The sequence below is a fragment of the Labrus bergylta genome, chromosome 22, assembly GCF_963930695.1.
Source record: "Labrus bergylta chromosome 22, fLabBer1.1, whole genome shotgun sequence".
NCBI lineage: Eukaryota > Metazoa > Chordata > Actinopteri > Labriformes > Labridae > Labrus > Labrus bergylta.
In genome coordinates, this window is record NC_089216.1 from 8154091 (window position 1) to 8166371 (window position 12281).

At 40.8% G+C, this 12281-nt stretch overlaps 1 protein-coding gene across 3 annotated transcripts in view; it reads left to right on the plus strand.

The window, feature by feature from the left end:
* LOC109991341 (pyruvate carboxylase, mitochondrial) overlaps positions 1–12281 on the plus strand; it is a 272579-nt gene that overhangs the window by 122351 nt on the left and 137947 nt on the right. For all 3 annotated transcript variants that reach the window (XM_020643641.3, XM_020643643.3, XM_020643642.3), the window contains exon 12: positions 5065–5247. In XM_020643641.3, the coding sequence (XP_020499297.1) occupies positions 5065–5247 (183 nt within the window). The remainder of the gene's footprint in view (positions 1–5064; positions 5248–12281) is intronic.

Sequence of the window (12281 nt, forward strand, 5' to 3'; positions counted from 1 at the left end):
ACTGACCTATTCAGCAGCTGTAGAGTTTCTGAGTAATACACTTCAAACACTGTGAAATGAAAGGGCGCTATCAACACGAGATGGTGATAGGAAAAAAAAAAAAGAAGTCCATACAGCGGAGTTAGAATGACTGAAATTAGGAGTCCATTAATAGTGACCCAGATTGAAGACATTGCCAATCACAATATGAACTCAATTTTGTATTATAGTACATGTTTTTGTGTATTTTCTGATAAGCAAGCAGCCATTAGGAAAAGAAAGGGAATGTTACATTATCGACACCAAGGAGCAGAAGAGTGGGAAAGAAGGAGGGAATAAGCAGGACAGTCGTGGTCCCAATCAGTGCATGTACGTGTCGGAGAGAATACAACACACGAATGATGAAATCATTCCAAACTGTGACTATATACAGAGTGAAACAAAGGGAGATAAGACCCAGAGAGATGAAGAGAGAAGAAAGTGGAGTTTTCTTGTCCAACTGCGCCCTGGGCTGAATCAAGCGCTCACCTTGACTTCAGTTATTAACACAGTACTCGGCTGTTCATTCAATTCTGCCTGTAAAGATTCTCTATCTCAATTCTTTCCATTTGGCTACAAGATCTTTAGTGGCACTGTTGGGCTGTGCGTCCTTGTTGAGCACGAGATAAAGGCCCTCTCTCATCTCAGTAGGGTGCTGCTGTAGCACTATTCATCTCTTATCTTTATGCCCCAAAGCCTAAACTAATCAACTTCAAATTCAAAAAGGCTCAAACACAAATCTACAGCCTGAAAGTGCATTATCACTCATTAGCACAAAGCAGCAATCAAATCAAAGACGATAATTGATACAGAAATGCTTTCACTTGAGGATAATGAGCACAATTGAGCAAAAATATTTTGTTTATTTGCAAATTCTCTCGTTTAATTGCTCTTCAAGGCCACACAAGACATTGAAAACTGGAATTTAAGTTTTATATTCCATTTATTTTTTCCGTACATAACAACATCCGCCTGAGCGATTCCAATAACTGGGACTCCACCGCTAGTTTACTGGGTTCCAGTCCAACTACGTATCCCAGATATATGTTTGGGCAGTAAAGTGGAACGGCAAACATCTGTCTTGCTCCATGTTTGATTAGTCTCCTGACACCGGAAAGACACAATCGTTTACAGTGAGGAATTCAACTCAGGAAAATATTGGTCTCAAAATGTTTTCTCTGTGGATGACTGTGTTGACATGTATTTATTCCTGCCTGCCTGTTCACTACCCCATGCATTTTAAAACGATGCATATTTATGTAAATGATCTACAATGGTGTTGTTTCTTTGTCTGAATCCGATATAGTGAAAACGCTGCCTTACAGACAACTGTGGGTGTATTTAGAAAAAAATCCTCTAAAGGCTTTTTACAAATCATGTTGATTGGAAAATGTATTCAGCATTTTGTAAGATTCTCCTGAACTCTGTTATACTCACTCAAATCCACATGAAAACTTGTCTTTTTTTTAAAATCCCAGATGTTTCTTTGATAGATATTCATTGTTGGACTTTAGGCTCCTTGTTCAGTTATGTTGATTTTGTGGCCATAGAAACGCTTCAACTCTCTGATTGGAACACACATCTTACTCTCACACATAGTCAAAGCTCAACCAGGGAATAATAATTCAATGACCTACTTCAAAAAACTTTGTGGTCTTGCTATGAGAAGGCGATGATCAATCTGTCATCAGTGTGGTTTTTTTCAGTGCAGAGATAGAGGAGAAGCGCTGCATCGATCAACTGTTTAAAATATGAGGCTGACGAGTTCACGACTGTGTGGATTTACAGTTCTCACAAGTCCATTAAATAATCCCCCTATTGCCTATTTTTGTTAGACTGTTAGTTTGTGGCATGTAATCACAAAACACAGTGACAGCGTCTCACACACAATCACCCTTTTGGGCTTTACAGAAACTGTGTGAAGACCACCAATCAGACCAGCTTTAATGAGTTTGGGCTTGTACAGATTGGCAGCCAATCAGTCGACATCTCTGGTTGGCATGGACAGCTCCCAGATGTGAAGCAGTATTCGAGGCTGTTTGGGAGTTTAATGGTTTAAAAAAAAAAAAAGAAGACTTGACTGCAGGAGACGAAGGCGAGGATGTCAGGGGGGCAGACATGTCTTGAGATAGTTACTGATACTTCCTGTTTTATCTCATCAAGTGGTTCTGTGTTGGCCGAAGGCAGAGACGGTTAGATTTTAAATGGGATGTTGATGGAAATGGCCTTGATGCTCAGTCAACTGTAGTGAATGTAAAGGCTGAAAGCTAAGAGCTGCATTGGTTTCAATGTGAGCAGTGTTTGTTTTTGTATTGTTTACTCCCTTACAATGTGAAACAGAAGAAACCCCAGGCAACCGTCCGACAGCCAGTAAGTCACTTTAACACAGCAGGCAGCTCTAACACATGCATCAGTCTTGGGGTGTGTATGCTTGGCCTGCTGTGTTAAGGGTTGAAATGGAACAATCTTAAAATATGGTTTGTTCAGAGTAAGGAAATGTTTAATGAATTGAGGTAAAGTAAACAGAGTGTAGTTTTCCCAGGGGCATTTGCTCTAAGGAAGGTTGGCAACTGCCTCAAGACTACTGAGGAAACAAATTGCCCCACAGCTGGCAAAATATGTCTCATCCAGAGCGCTCGTAAACGTTCCTTTCATGAATTCAAGTTTACAAAACACTTTTATGAGCAACAGAGAAAAACCTAGAAAGGAGAAATAGAGTATTCTGTAACTCCTTCAACCTACTTCCAGTTTCCTTGTATCACATTTATTGAGTAGCTTATTTCACAATTGGAATGTTTTCCATGTGAACGTTTCTTTGTCATCTTTCTTCAGGAAAGTATTTCGTTTTTTCTTTAACTACGATCTGTTCTCAGAGTCAATTATTTGATATTCTGATTCAGGGTTGGGACAAAATATCAATTCAACTAAATATTGTCGTCCTGAGTTGTGTGATACGATTATTAAAAAGCATGGTGCTAAAATATGGATATTAGAATTTAACAAAATACTGCGGTCTGAATAGATTTGACTCACTGTGTTGCGTCGTCATGACTACTCACTGTCCTTTCCTGTCTAATTGACAGGACAGTATAATGTCTGACAGTGGTTTTTATAGATACTGTAGATATATACTGTATAAACTGTAATGTCACAACAGCAATCTTTTCAAAATAAAACTGAAGTTCTGAATTCAGAACACATTTCATGCAGAGTAGCTTTCAGAGTAATTCACATGCACATCATTAAACATGAGATCTACTTCAGTGACACTTGAAGTGCTGATGACCAGCCTCAAGCCTTTAAAAACCAAAGGAGGAGTGGCGGGCTTCATGAAAATCACGACCTGGAAATTGGGGCTTTGAGCCTTGAAACGGGACCCTGCACAGGTGTTAGAGGAGGTGTGTGCGTGGGCAGCAATGCCCATGACAGTTTCCTCTGCCTTCACATCTCTTACAGTTGAAAGCTTTATGAAGGCAGCTTCTTTCAACTTGGTCTCCAGTTAATGTTGAAAAAGATCTCAACTCCTTAGTGAGGGATAATTCTGTGAACCTGTTCCAGACTTTGAATATTAAACCTCAATTAAAACCACTTTGATGTCCACTCATTGCATACATTTAGTATTCAGCTTGATAAGCGCTCAGCAGCCGTTTAATACCTTAAGTTTCTCTTTTTTAGAAAAACATTACGCTTACTGTAAATCTGCACTTGGCCCTTTTTGTTGACTGTTTTAGAATGTTTTTTATGAACACTTACTGTGTACTCAAATATAGTATGGTTTTTATAGCAACCTGGTTATTGTTGCTCCGTTGACTATGACTGCTAAACTGCCAGCCATTTGTTACAGTACAGTAATATTGTAGCACATTATGGTAACGGGGAGAATTATACAACACTTTGATCATTTCAAGCCGTTGGAGATGAATAGCTTTTGAAGAATGGGTCAAAATCGCTCCAGATGGGATGGTGGCGCTGTAAAGAGCAAAAGCATAATGAAAAAATATTGTTGGTCATAAATGTTGGCAGCTCTGCACATCTAAATTGTCTGAAAATATTACCGGCATATCATCACGGTGGCACAACATTGTTCTAATTATCATTTCTGCTCATTCTTGTCTCCCAGCCCTCGAGGGTCTCCATATGTTGCCGCGTCGGACAGTCCTCTCTCTCCTCTTCACGTCCCCTCTCCTCCCTCTCTGCTCTCTTGCCAAGTGCTTTTCAGAGTCGTGCAGCCTTTCCGTTTTCGAACTAATCTCGAGCTTGTTTTCTCCCCCTCTCATCTCCTCGTTTCGCTCTTCTCGTTTATCCGACTGCCGTCGCTTCCCAAGTGCAGGTTAATTTACTGTACAGGCCCCTAACCGATATGATGCTTTGCATTCCTGCGTCTTCCTCATTACAATCAACTAACAAGCCATTAACACATGCTGTGAGTGATGTTGAGATCGACACTATAGGAATATAAAACCTTGCACCACTGCACTAGAATTACCATTTTAGTCTGGATCCCTGACTCCTGAGTAGAATGTAAAGTCTTCGCTTCAAGGGAATTCTGCGGTTTTCACGTCTTTCGTTGACAGTTACAATTATTTGAAGTAGCAGAAGCAAATATTCTGACAGTGCACATAAATGACATAAATATTGTTAATTTCTGCAAAAGCATCCACTCGGATAACTAGCCCCGCGTTGGCTGAAACAATAATAACATCCCTAATGACAGAGAGATATTTTAAATCAGAAACTGTTAAGTGTTTTTTTTTTTTTTTTACACCTCAACAAAATCCACAGAAAAGCTGCAAACATCCTTTAGTTTTCTCTGCTCGGACTCCAAATTACATTCACTTGGTGTTAATGAACAATTATTCATTGCAATTTGCAGCCTCTCTCTACAGAATATTAAGCAAGACAATGTACTTTGAACATCATTTCCCTTTGCAGCTCATCAGTGATCTAATTCTAAGAGCGCAGTGTATCATCCACAAACAGTTGTAGACGTATTTTCTGTTCACACAAAGTCCTTAACTCGCTGTTCTTCTGCCCTCTTCCTGCCAGGTCTTCCGCAGCGGCGAAGGTATGGGCATCCGCCTGGACAGCGCCTCCGCCTTCCAGGGCGCCGTCATCTCCCCCCACTATGACTCCCTACTGGTGAAGGTCATCGCCAGCGGGAAGGACCTGCCGACGGCGGCCTCCAAGATGAGCCGAGCCCTGGCCGAGTTCAGAGTGCGAGGGGTCAAGGTAGGACGTTCTGCTGCTTGTGCCGAGCTGTGACGCTGGTTTTCTGTGCCTAGTTCTTCCTCTTCTTCTTCTTCTTCTTTAAGCATAGTCAACGATTCCTAGATGAGAAAATAATTGCCCCTGAATTGTTGAAAACTTTCAAACATAGAATTCTTAGTTTTGAAACCGGACACTGAATGTTCGACATTAGGAGAGAGAGAGTCTTGACAGCTGGGATGAAAATGTAACTCTGTGTTGGTCTGCTGGGAATCGCTTGACTAGAGTTTATCTAACGCTATCCAATCCAGTCAGTCATTGTTTGTGGTGTTAAAACAGAAAGACTGAGAGAGTCTCTGTATAGCCAATCAGCTGCAAGGGTAAAACAAGTAATTGTGTGTTTAAGTGCTCAGCTGTTTGCGACACATTTTACACATCTCTGCATGACCGGTCTGCCCGATTAGATGCTCTCTGTTACACTTGAGTTCTGATGTTTTGCCTGAAAACATAATCTGCCCGTGTCTGAAGCTGATGGATGCATCCCTGTAAAGAAGACAAGAGGCCTCTGGTTTTCAGGGAGATCGCGCTGAACATTATCAGCAGGTGCAAACGTTGTTGACAGACAGCAGCAGTGTCAGCAGAGCCAGTGCTAACAGACGGAGAAGGTGGAGGTAATTAAAAATAATGATTTGGCTCTGTCGTTCATGTTGGGAGTCGTATAACAGGAATGATGTCATTAACACCCTCAGAAATCCTCTACATCTTTGAAGGAGCTTACTTCGAATGTTTTGTTTCCAAAATGGCAAAAGACATATCCAGATGTTGATTTACAACGTTCAGGTTTCTTTTTTTTTTACCAATACACTCACGATGCTGGAGTCAGAATCATACAAGGACAAGACATCTGCTCTTCTTTTAACTGTGTGTCCTCAGTTAGAAAACATTGTAAACATAGTAATGATGTGGCACACAGCAGTGAAAGAAATAAACTGTAATTGTTTTGTTTACTTACAGAAATGTACTCATTGTAGACTCTACTGTGCAGAAGCAATGGTCGTTTTTACCACTCAAGATAATAGGAGGCTGAAACCAGATATCGAGTTATATGATAGGAAAGTATTCTGCTTCATTTGACTACACACACGCACACACACACACACGTAATATGCACCATCGCTGCTTCAGGTTGCAGCGAAGGTCCCTGCTTCATTTTTCATGATGAATATGGATTAATGTTTGAACAGTGTCGATAGAACTGATGTTAATTACAGTGCATGAAGAAGAGTTTGATTTCAAGTTTTGTGCAATTATAAGGCAAATCAAGTTTCAGTGACGTCTAATCCAAAGATGAAATGAGGTCGAAGATTTTCTAAATCAGAAAGCAGGGTGAGAGAAAATGAGCGCTGATATTAATATTTGTGAATCTACAATAAATGTTCTATATGTGTTGTGTATACTGAAGTTTGGGTTCATGATTAGCATCACCTGTCCTGTTTGTCCTCACCTCTGGTCAGAATCAGAACCATGAAAGTAAAGGGATTGCTTTAGGGGTTGGAACTTTAAATTCTATCATCTCGATCACAGTTATTCCTCAGTCTGTTTTGAATTAGTCATGATGAGGTGAAATTGCAAGTCAAATTGCTCTTCTCTGCTCTAATTTCTCATTTAACTTGGAGTGCACTTTACAAACTGTCAGCAGATTTAATAGATAAATTTTCCCTCGTCTGATGGAGTCAGAAAGTGTTTGGTGTAAGCTTGATGGCTTTTGTCCTGATCACTGTGGATCATGTAAACACACTCACCGGAACGTCAACCTGACAAACATTTGGTAGAGAAGTGAAAATAGATATCCATCAGTACTACAAAAACAGTGTTTTTTTTTTTTTCAATGAAAAGCACAAATTTGGTTATTTGTAAGGAAAATATGCAAATGAAGACGGTGTGTGATGCAAACAGGCGGCTGTAACATTCTGTTACCTTGTCCTGATCAGGCTTTAAGTGGAGTTATTTCTATTCTTCACTAGCAAACATGTTCAATTACTGTGTATCACGTTGACATCAGTGGAGAACAGAGCAGCTACAAGGCCTTGAACTAAACACGTTTCTCTTACTGTAAATCGGCTGATAGCGCACTGAAACAAGACAGCTCTTTTCAAAGACTCCTGAAGAAACTTAAGCAAAACCAGCCTCTTTTCATAAACTCTGATAAGACTGAATGAAAGTACGCCAGCTGTTTATAGTCGGCTTTGTTCCTCTGCTGAACAAATCCAAGTACCTGTGTCCTTGCCAACAAATGGTCTCGCAGACACTGGCATTGTCATTGAAGTTTGTTCCTCTTTCCCGTGCATTGATGTTGATTCTGTACTTCACTTTGGTAGTGTCACTGATAAAGACACAGTTGATCATCTCCCCAGTGTTTTTTATGTTCTGTAGACGAGTGGCCCTGAGGTATTGTCCTTCAAGAAGTCGTTTTGCTCCTCTGCCCCAGGATGCCCAAATCACCGTCTGACATAAATCATCAGCTTGCCAACAAACTACTTATCCGTCTGTCTTGTCTTTCCCTGTTTTATAAGAAAGAAAACATATGTTTGTTGCTCACACTGAGATCTTCGGTGTTCCATCATACCACCTACTTTACTGCGCCCACTGTTCAACAAGTTCATACTTGTCATTGATTAGATTTCTACAGTGAAAACCAGATCAGCTTTGGGTCATAAAAAATGTTCTGTCTCTTAGAACTTTTGAATATTTCGACTTATATTGAAGATATTTGGTTTTCTGACACTCTGTACACCTTTTTTGCTGAAGTTTATAGTTTCTATGTCAGGCCAGTTTGAATGGACGCCCTGCATCGTCCAGAAAGTCATTTCTCAATTCCAAGGCTACATTCTGTGTCTTGAAGCTAAATCATTTCTTTTATTCTTAAGCAGTACTGGTGTAACTAGCTGGCTCAATCAAATCTTGAAGACTTAATGCATAATATGTCTTTGGACACACATAGGATATAGTTTATATTTTACATTTTCCTTACCAGTGACAAAGTTTCTGACAAACAGCTTCAAATACTTTACAGATAAACATCATACAATGCAGAATGACAAAACGTAACACCAGAAGTAAAGCGTTCGGGTAAAAGAATGGTTTTAAGATGAGATTTAAAAACAAAGACATATTTCGCTAAACAGATTTCAGGAGAGTTTGAGAGCTGGGAATACAAAAGCCTGAAAACACAAACGGCTTATCAGTTTGTCAACGAAATACAGCGCGGCCTTGTCACTATAAAAGTTAGAAATTCATTTTTTTTAAATCAATCAGAAAACAGACAGGGAACCGATGCAGTGGTTAATCATTTAGTAAAAACTGAAAGCAGTGAAAGGAAGCCCGTGATATCCGTAGAGAGAACATTACAGAAGCCCAAATGGGACAAAAAACACAAATAACCTTGTGTAAGCCATAAGAGGATGAAAAGGGCATTTGGCAAATGTGACCAAAGATAATATTGTCGAGAACAAAGACAGTTTTTCGACATGTCCTTGTGTTTTTTGAGCCACAGCCTTAGGGAGTGTCGCTACTGCTGCGTTGGAACGTCACCACTAAGAAGCCAGAGTGTTGGCAACAACTCCCAAGTCCTGTTAATGCTTTGGTCTGTTTACAGAGATATGACACTGCAGCTGACAGAACCATGACTCCCAAGTTTTTAAATCTTTCTGCCATGATGAAGACTGTGCTGCTGAAGTACATCTAAGAAAGACTCCACTCTGCTCCTTAGGGTCATTTTCTGACTTCTGTTTGGCTCTTATAGTCACTGCAGCTCCTGTGCACGTTAAGTGTAGTAGAACCTTTTTCTTATTCAAGTGGAAACCAAACATCTGTCAACCAAAGTTTGTGTTACTTGCTTGACACTTGACAACATGCTGCTCTCCTCTGTTTTGGAGAATTATGTTTGGCATTTCAGAAAGCTGTCTTTATCACCTGCTTCTGTGTGTGTGTGTGCCGTTCCACAGTTTTGTGTTTGTGTGCACATTTGGGAGTGTGTTAGGAACGCGAAGTAAAATGTCAAGCCTTACAGCGGCTAAGATGGAAAGAAAAGAGGGAGAGTGATGGACAGGAGAGCGACAGGACGTGAGGCAGGCAGGTAAAGACGCTCCGAGAGAGTAGCAAGGGGGAAATAAGAAAAGGGCAATCAGATGGGGAGACGGTGACAAAAAATGACAAGGAAGGTGGAATGTCCTTGCAAATGGTTGGATACATTTAACGGTGTGAGGACTGGATTCAATAGTGACAATAGCTTTTTCTAGGTCGGTGGCAGGACGTTACAGAAATCAAATTTGTCCTCAAATCATTGCGATAAAAACACACAATTCTACAGGCTTACTTTTACATCTGCTGAGCTTAGTTTACTGTTGGCATTCTCCCAATAAAAGTAGCAACCATTCATTAGCAAGGCTGGAGAACGGCATAGCTTCACCTGCCTAGCGAGGCTGGTAGAAAATAGCCAGTTGCTAACTTGAAATGACGCATCAGCTTTTGCGCCCTCGGCCCAAATCAAGGAGTCATCATTCCACCAAAATGAAAGTGTTTCAAGTGTTAAATCTGCCCCAGGGTGGAAGGTATCTGTTCCTAATTAGACTTATCAGAGCCTTTTGTGTCTTCTCTAAATTACAAACACACTAACTTGTTAGGTGCACCAATGCGGGTTTAGAACCATCTGTCCTGTGCAAATTGCTCGTCTCACAGGTTGATGGTTTGTCATGTGAAACCAACTAATGACTGAATAACAAACGAGCTCGGGACCAAACACAGACTCCCCTGATGAACGTGAGATGCTTCCCTGCCGATTCCTGAACCCTTGTGTTTGTAACGGAGACAGGGACGAAGATTTTGAGCAAAAGATGGAGAGAGAGACTCTATTCTGTCCAGTTGGAATGGGGGCCTGAACATACTGAGACATTTAGATGTGAGAGGGTTTGTAAGTGTGTGTGAGTGAGAATCTTTAGAAGTCATTTTTTGTAACACCCAGGGCTTTGCTTTAGGCACTCTGGCATCATTCCTTTTAAATTTTACATCATCTGTTGAGGTGAGAGAGTAGGAGGTGACCTGTAGTTGTGTGTGTGTGTGTGTGTCTAGGCTCATAAGAAGCAACCACATCACAGCCCAGTCCCAATTTGAAGATCTTGTCAAACTTCACCATCTGTTTCTTATCTTAATTTAATTAAATAGTCAGATATTTATTTATTTCACTCAGAACTCCTGCCCAGCATGATGATTCAAAGGGCACACAGATCTCGGTCCCTCTTATGAACCAGGTCACGGGGTCTCCGACCTCGAGGACTTGATTTTTAATGGTGAAAACTGCACCATGCCACCACCTCTGCCTCCTGCTAAGGAGATAAAATCTTCATTAAAATAGTTTCCTGCTTCTGCTCATCCAGACTCAAATTCATTTTGTAAAGTGTTTTGAACTATTATTGCATGATTTGATGCTACTGTGATACATTATATTGAAAATGTTTCATTATGCTGCGCAGCCTTGTTGATGAAGTGTCTGGGCTGCACTGCATTTATTTTACTGTTCTGTGCAGTTAGTTGAGGCGCAGGTCATCCATTACAACATTCAATAGATTCTCCTTTTCCTCATTTAGTGACAACTGTAGTGTTGTATCCACCCTGTGCAGTGTTGTTTTTTTCCACATAAAGTGTTGTTCATCTTGTCTCTACTGTAAGTGTCTCTGTGTGTAACCTGTGTTTTGGTGGTCTTGTGAATGTCTGTCTGGCAGAGCACCCCATTTCCCATTCCCTGCACTGTCACGTCTAATTCTCTTATCATACACAAGCTCTTTCTCATTGCTATCTCTACCTGCCAAGTAAACAACTTCCCTTCTCTTTTTTTTTTTTCCTTCTCTCCTGTCATGCTCCTCCACCTCTCCACAGTTTGACCTCTGTCTTCCTTCACGAGGAAAGTTGTCCTCTGGTTCTCTCTTGTGTATCTCTTGTTTTTCACATCCCTGAGCCTGCGGTTAACGGTTCAGTGATTTTGTTACATGTGTTTTCCCCAAGTCTATGACCCTGAATATGGGAGCATTTGGGCTTATGAAAACAATCGGTGTCATCTTCCAATCCTTTTCAAAGCCTTGATAAAGCCCCTGTGTATAAGATGAGTGTGTGCTGTGAACAGACCAATGAGGCTGCGTCTTACAAACTGCATAATGCAGCATTTAAATAGCTCTAAAATGCTGCTCCATCCGCTATTTCTTTGCAACGCACCAACAATTAGCCTGATGACACCTCATTGAAAGAGCAACTTTGACTACAATGCGTTGTAGTTCTAAGTGTTAAATATCAGCATGCATTTTTAATCCAGCCTCTGAGGACTGCTTTGGTTTCATCCAGATTCAGCGCCAACATTTTTTAAAATTGAATAAATTGCTTCATAAATAAATGAATCAGACCTTCTTTTTTTTTTCCCGGTTAAAAGGAAGAGGGCAGTCGTGCGGTGGTAAATAACTAATATTATCATAGTAAAAGCCCACCTTATTACAAATGATGTTCAAGGTTTTTACGAGAAACATTCATAACTCGAACCTGCCAACATTATGGTGTCAAACTGCGTACAGCTGATATTGTGTGTGAGGTCTTCTTTGCCTCGACACCGCAAGTGTGCCATTGGGAGCTGACATGCTGAGTCACATCACCCCCACCCCCACCCTCAATGCTCTATATTATTATCCACCCTGCACACTTTGCAGAATGCATGGCTGCTACCAAGGTGACTCAGGGTTATAAACTGAAAAACGTAGATCGTTCAGTCCAGCTCTTCATTAATTTACAGCCGATTTTTTTTTCCATCTTCTGTGGTATTCTGTCCTGTCTGTGGTATCTGGTGCATAAAGAAAACAAGTCAGCAGGAAAAGAAGTGAAGCCTCTCCTGACTGATAGCGTATTCATCGCTGTAATTGATGCAACAATTTGAGGAAGTGCGGGGATGTAAGGTACAAGCTGATAAGGTGAAAGAAGTGCAGGTTGCTATGCTACAGGAGTTCAGCAGTGTAAAGAAATTG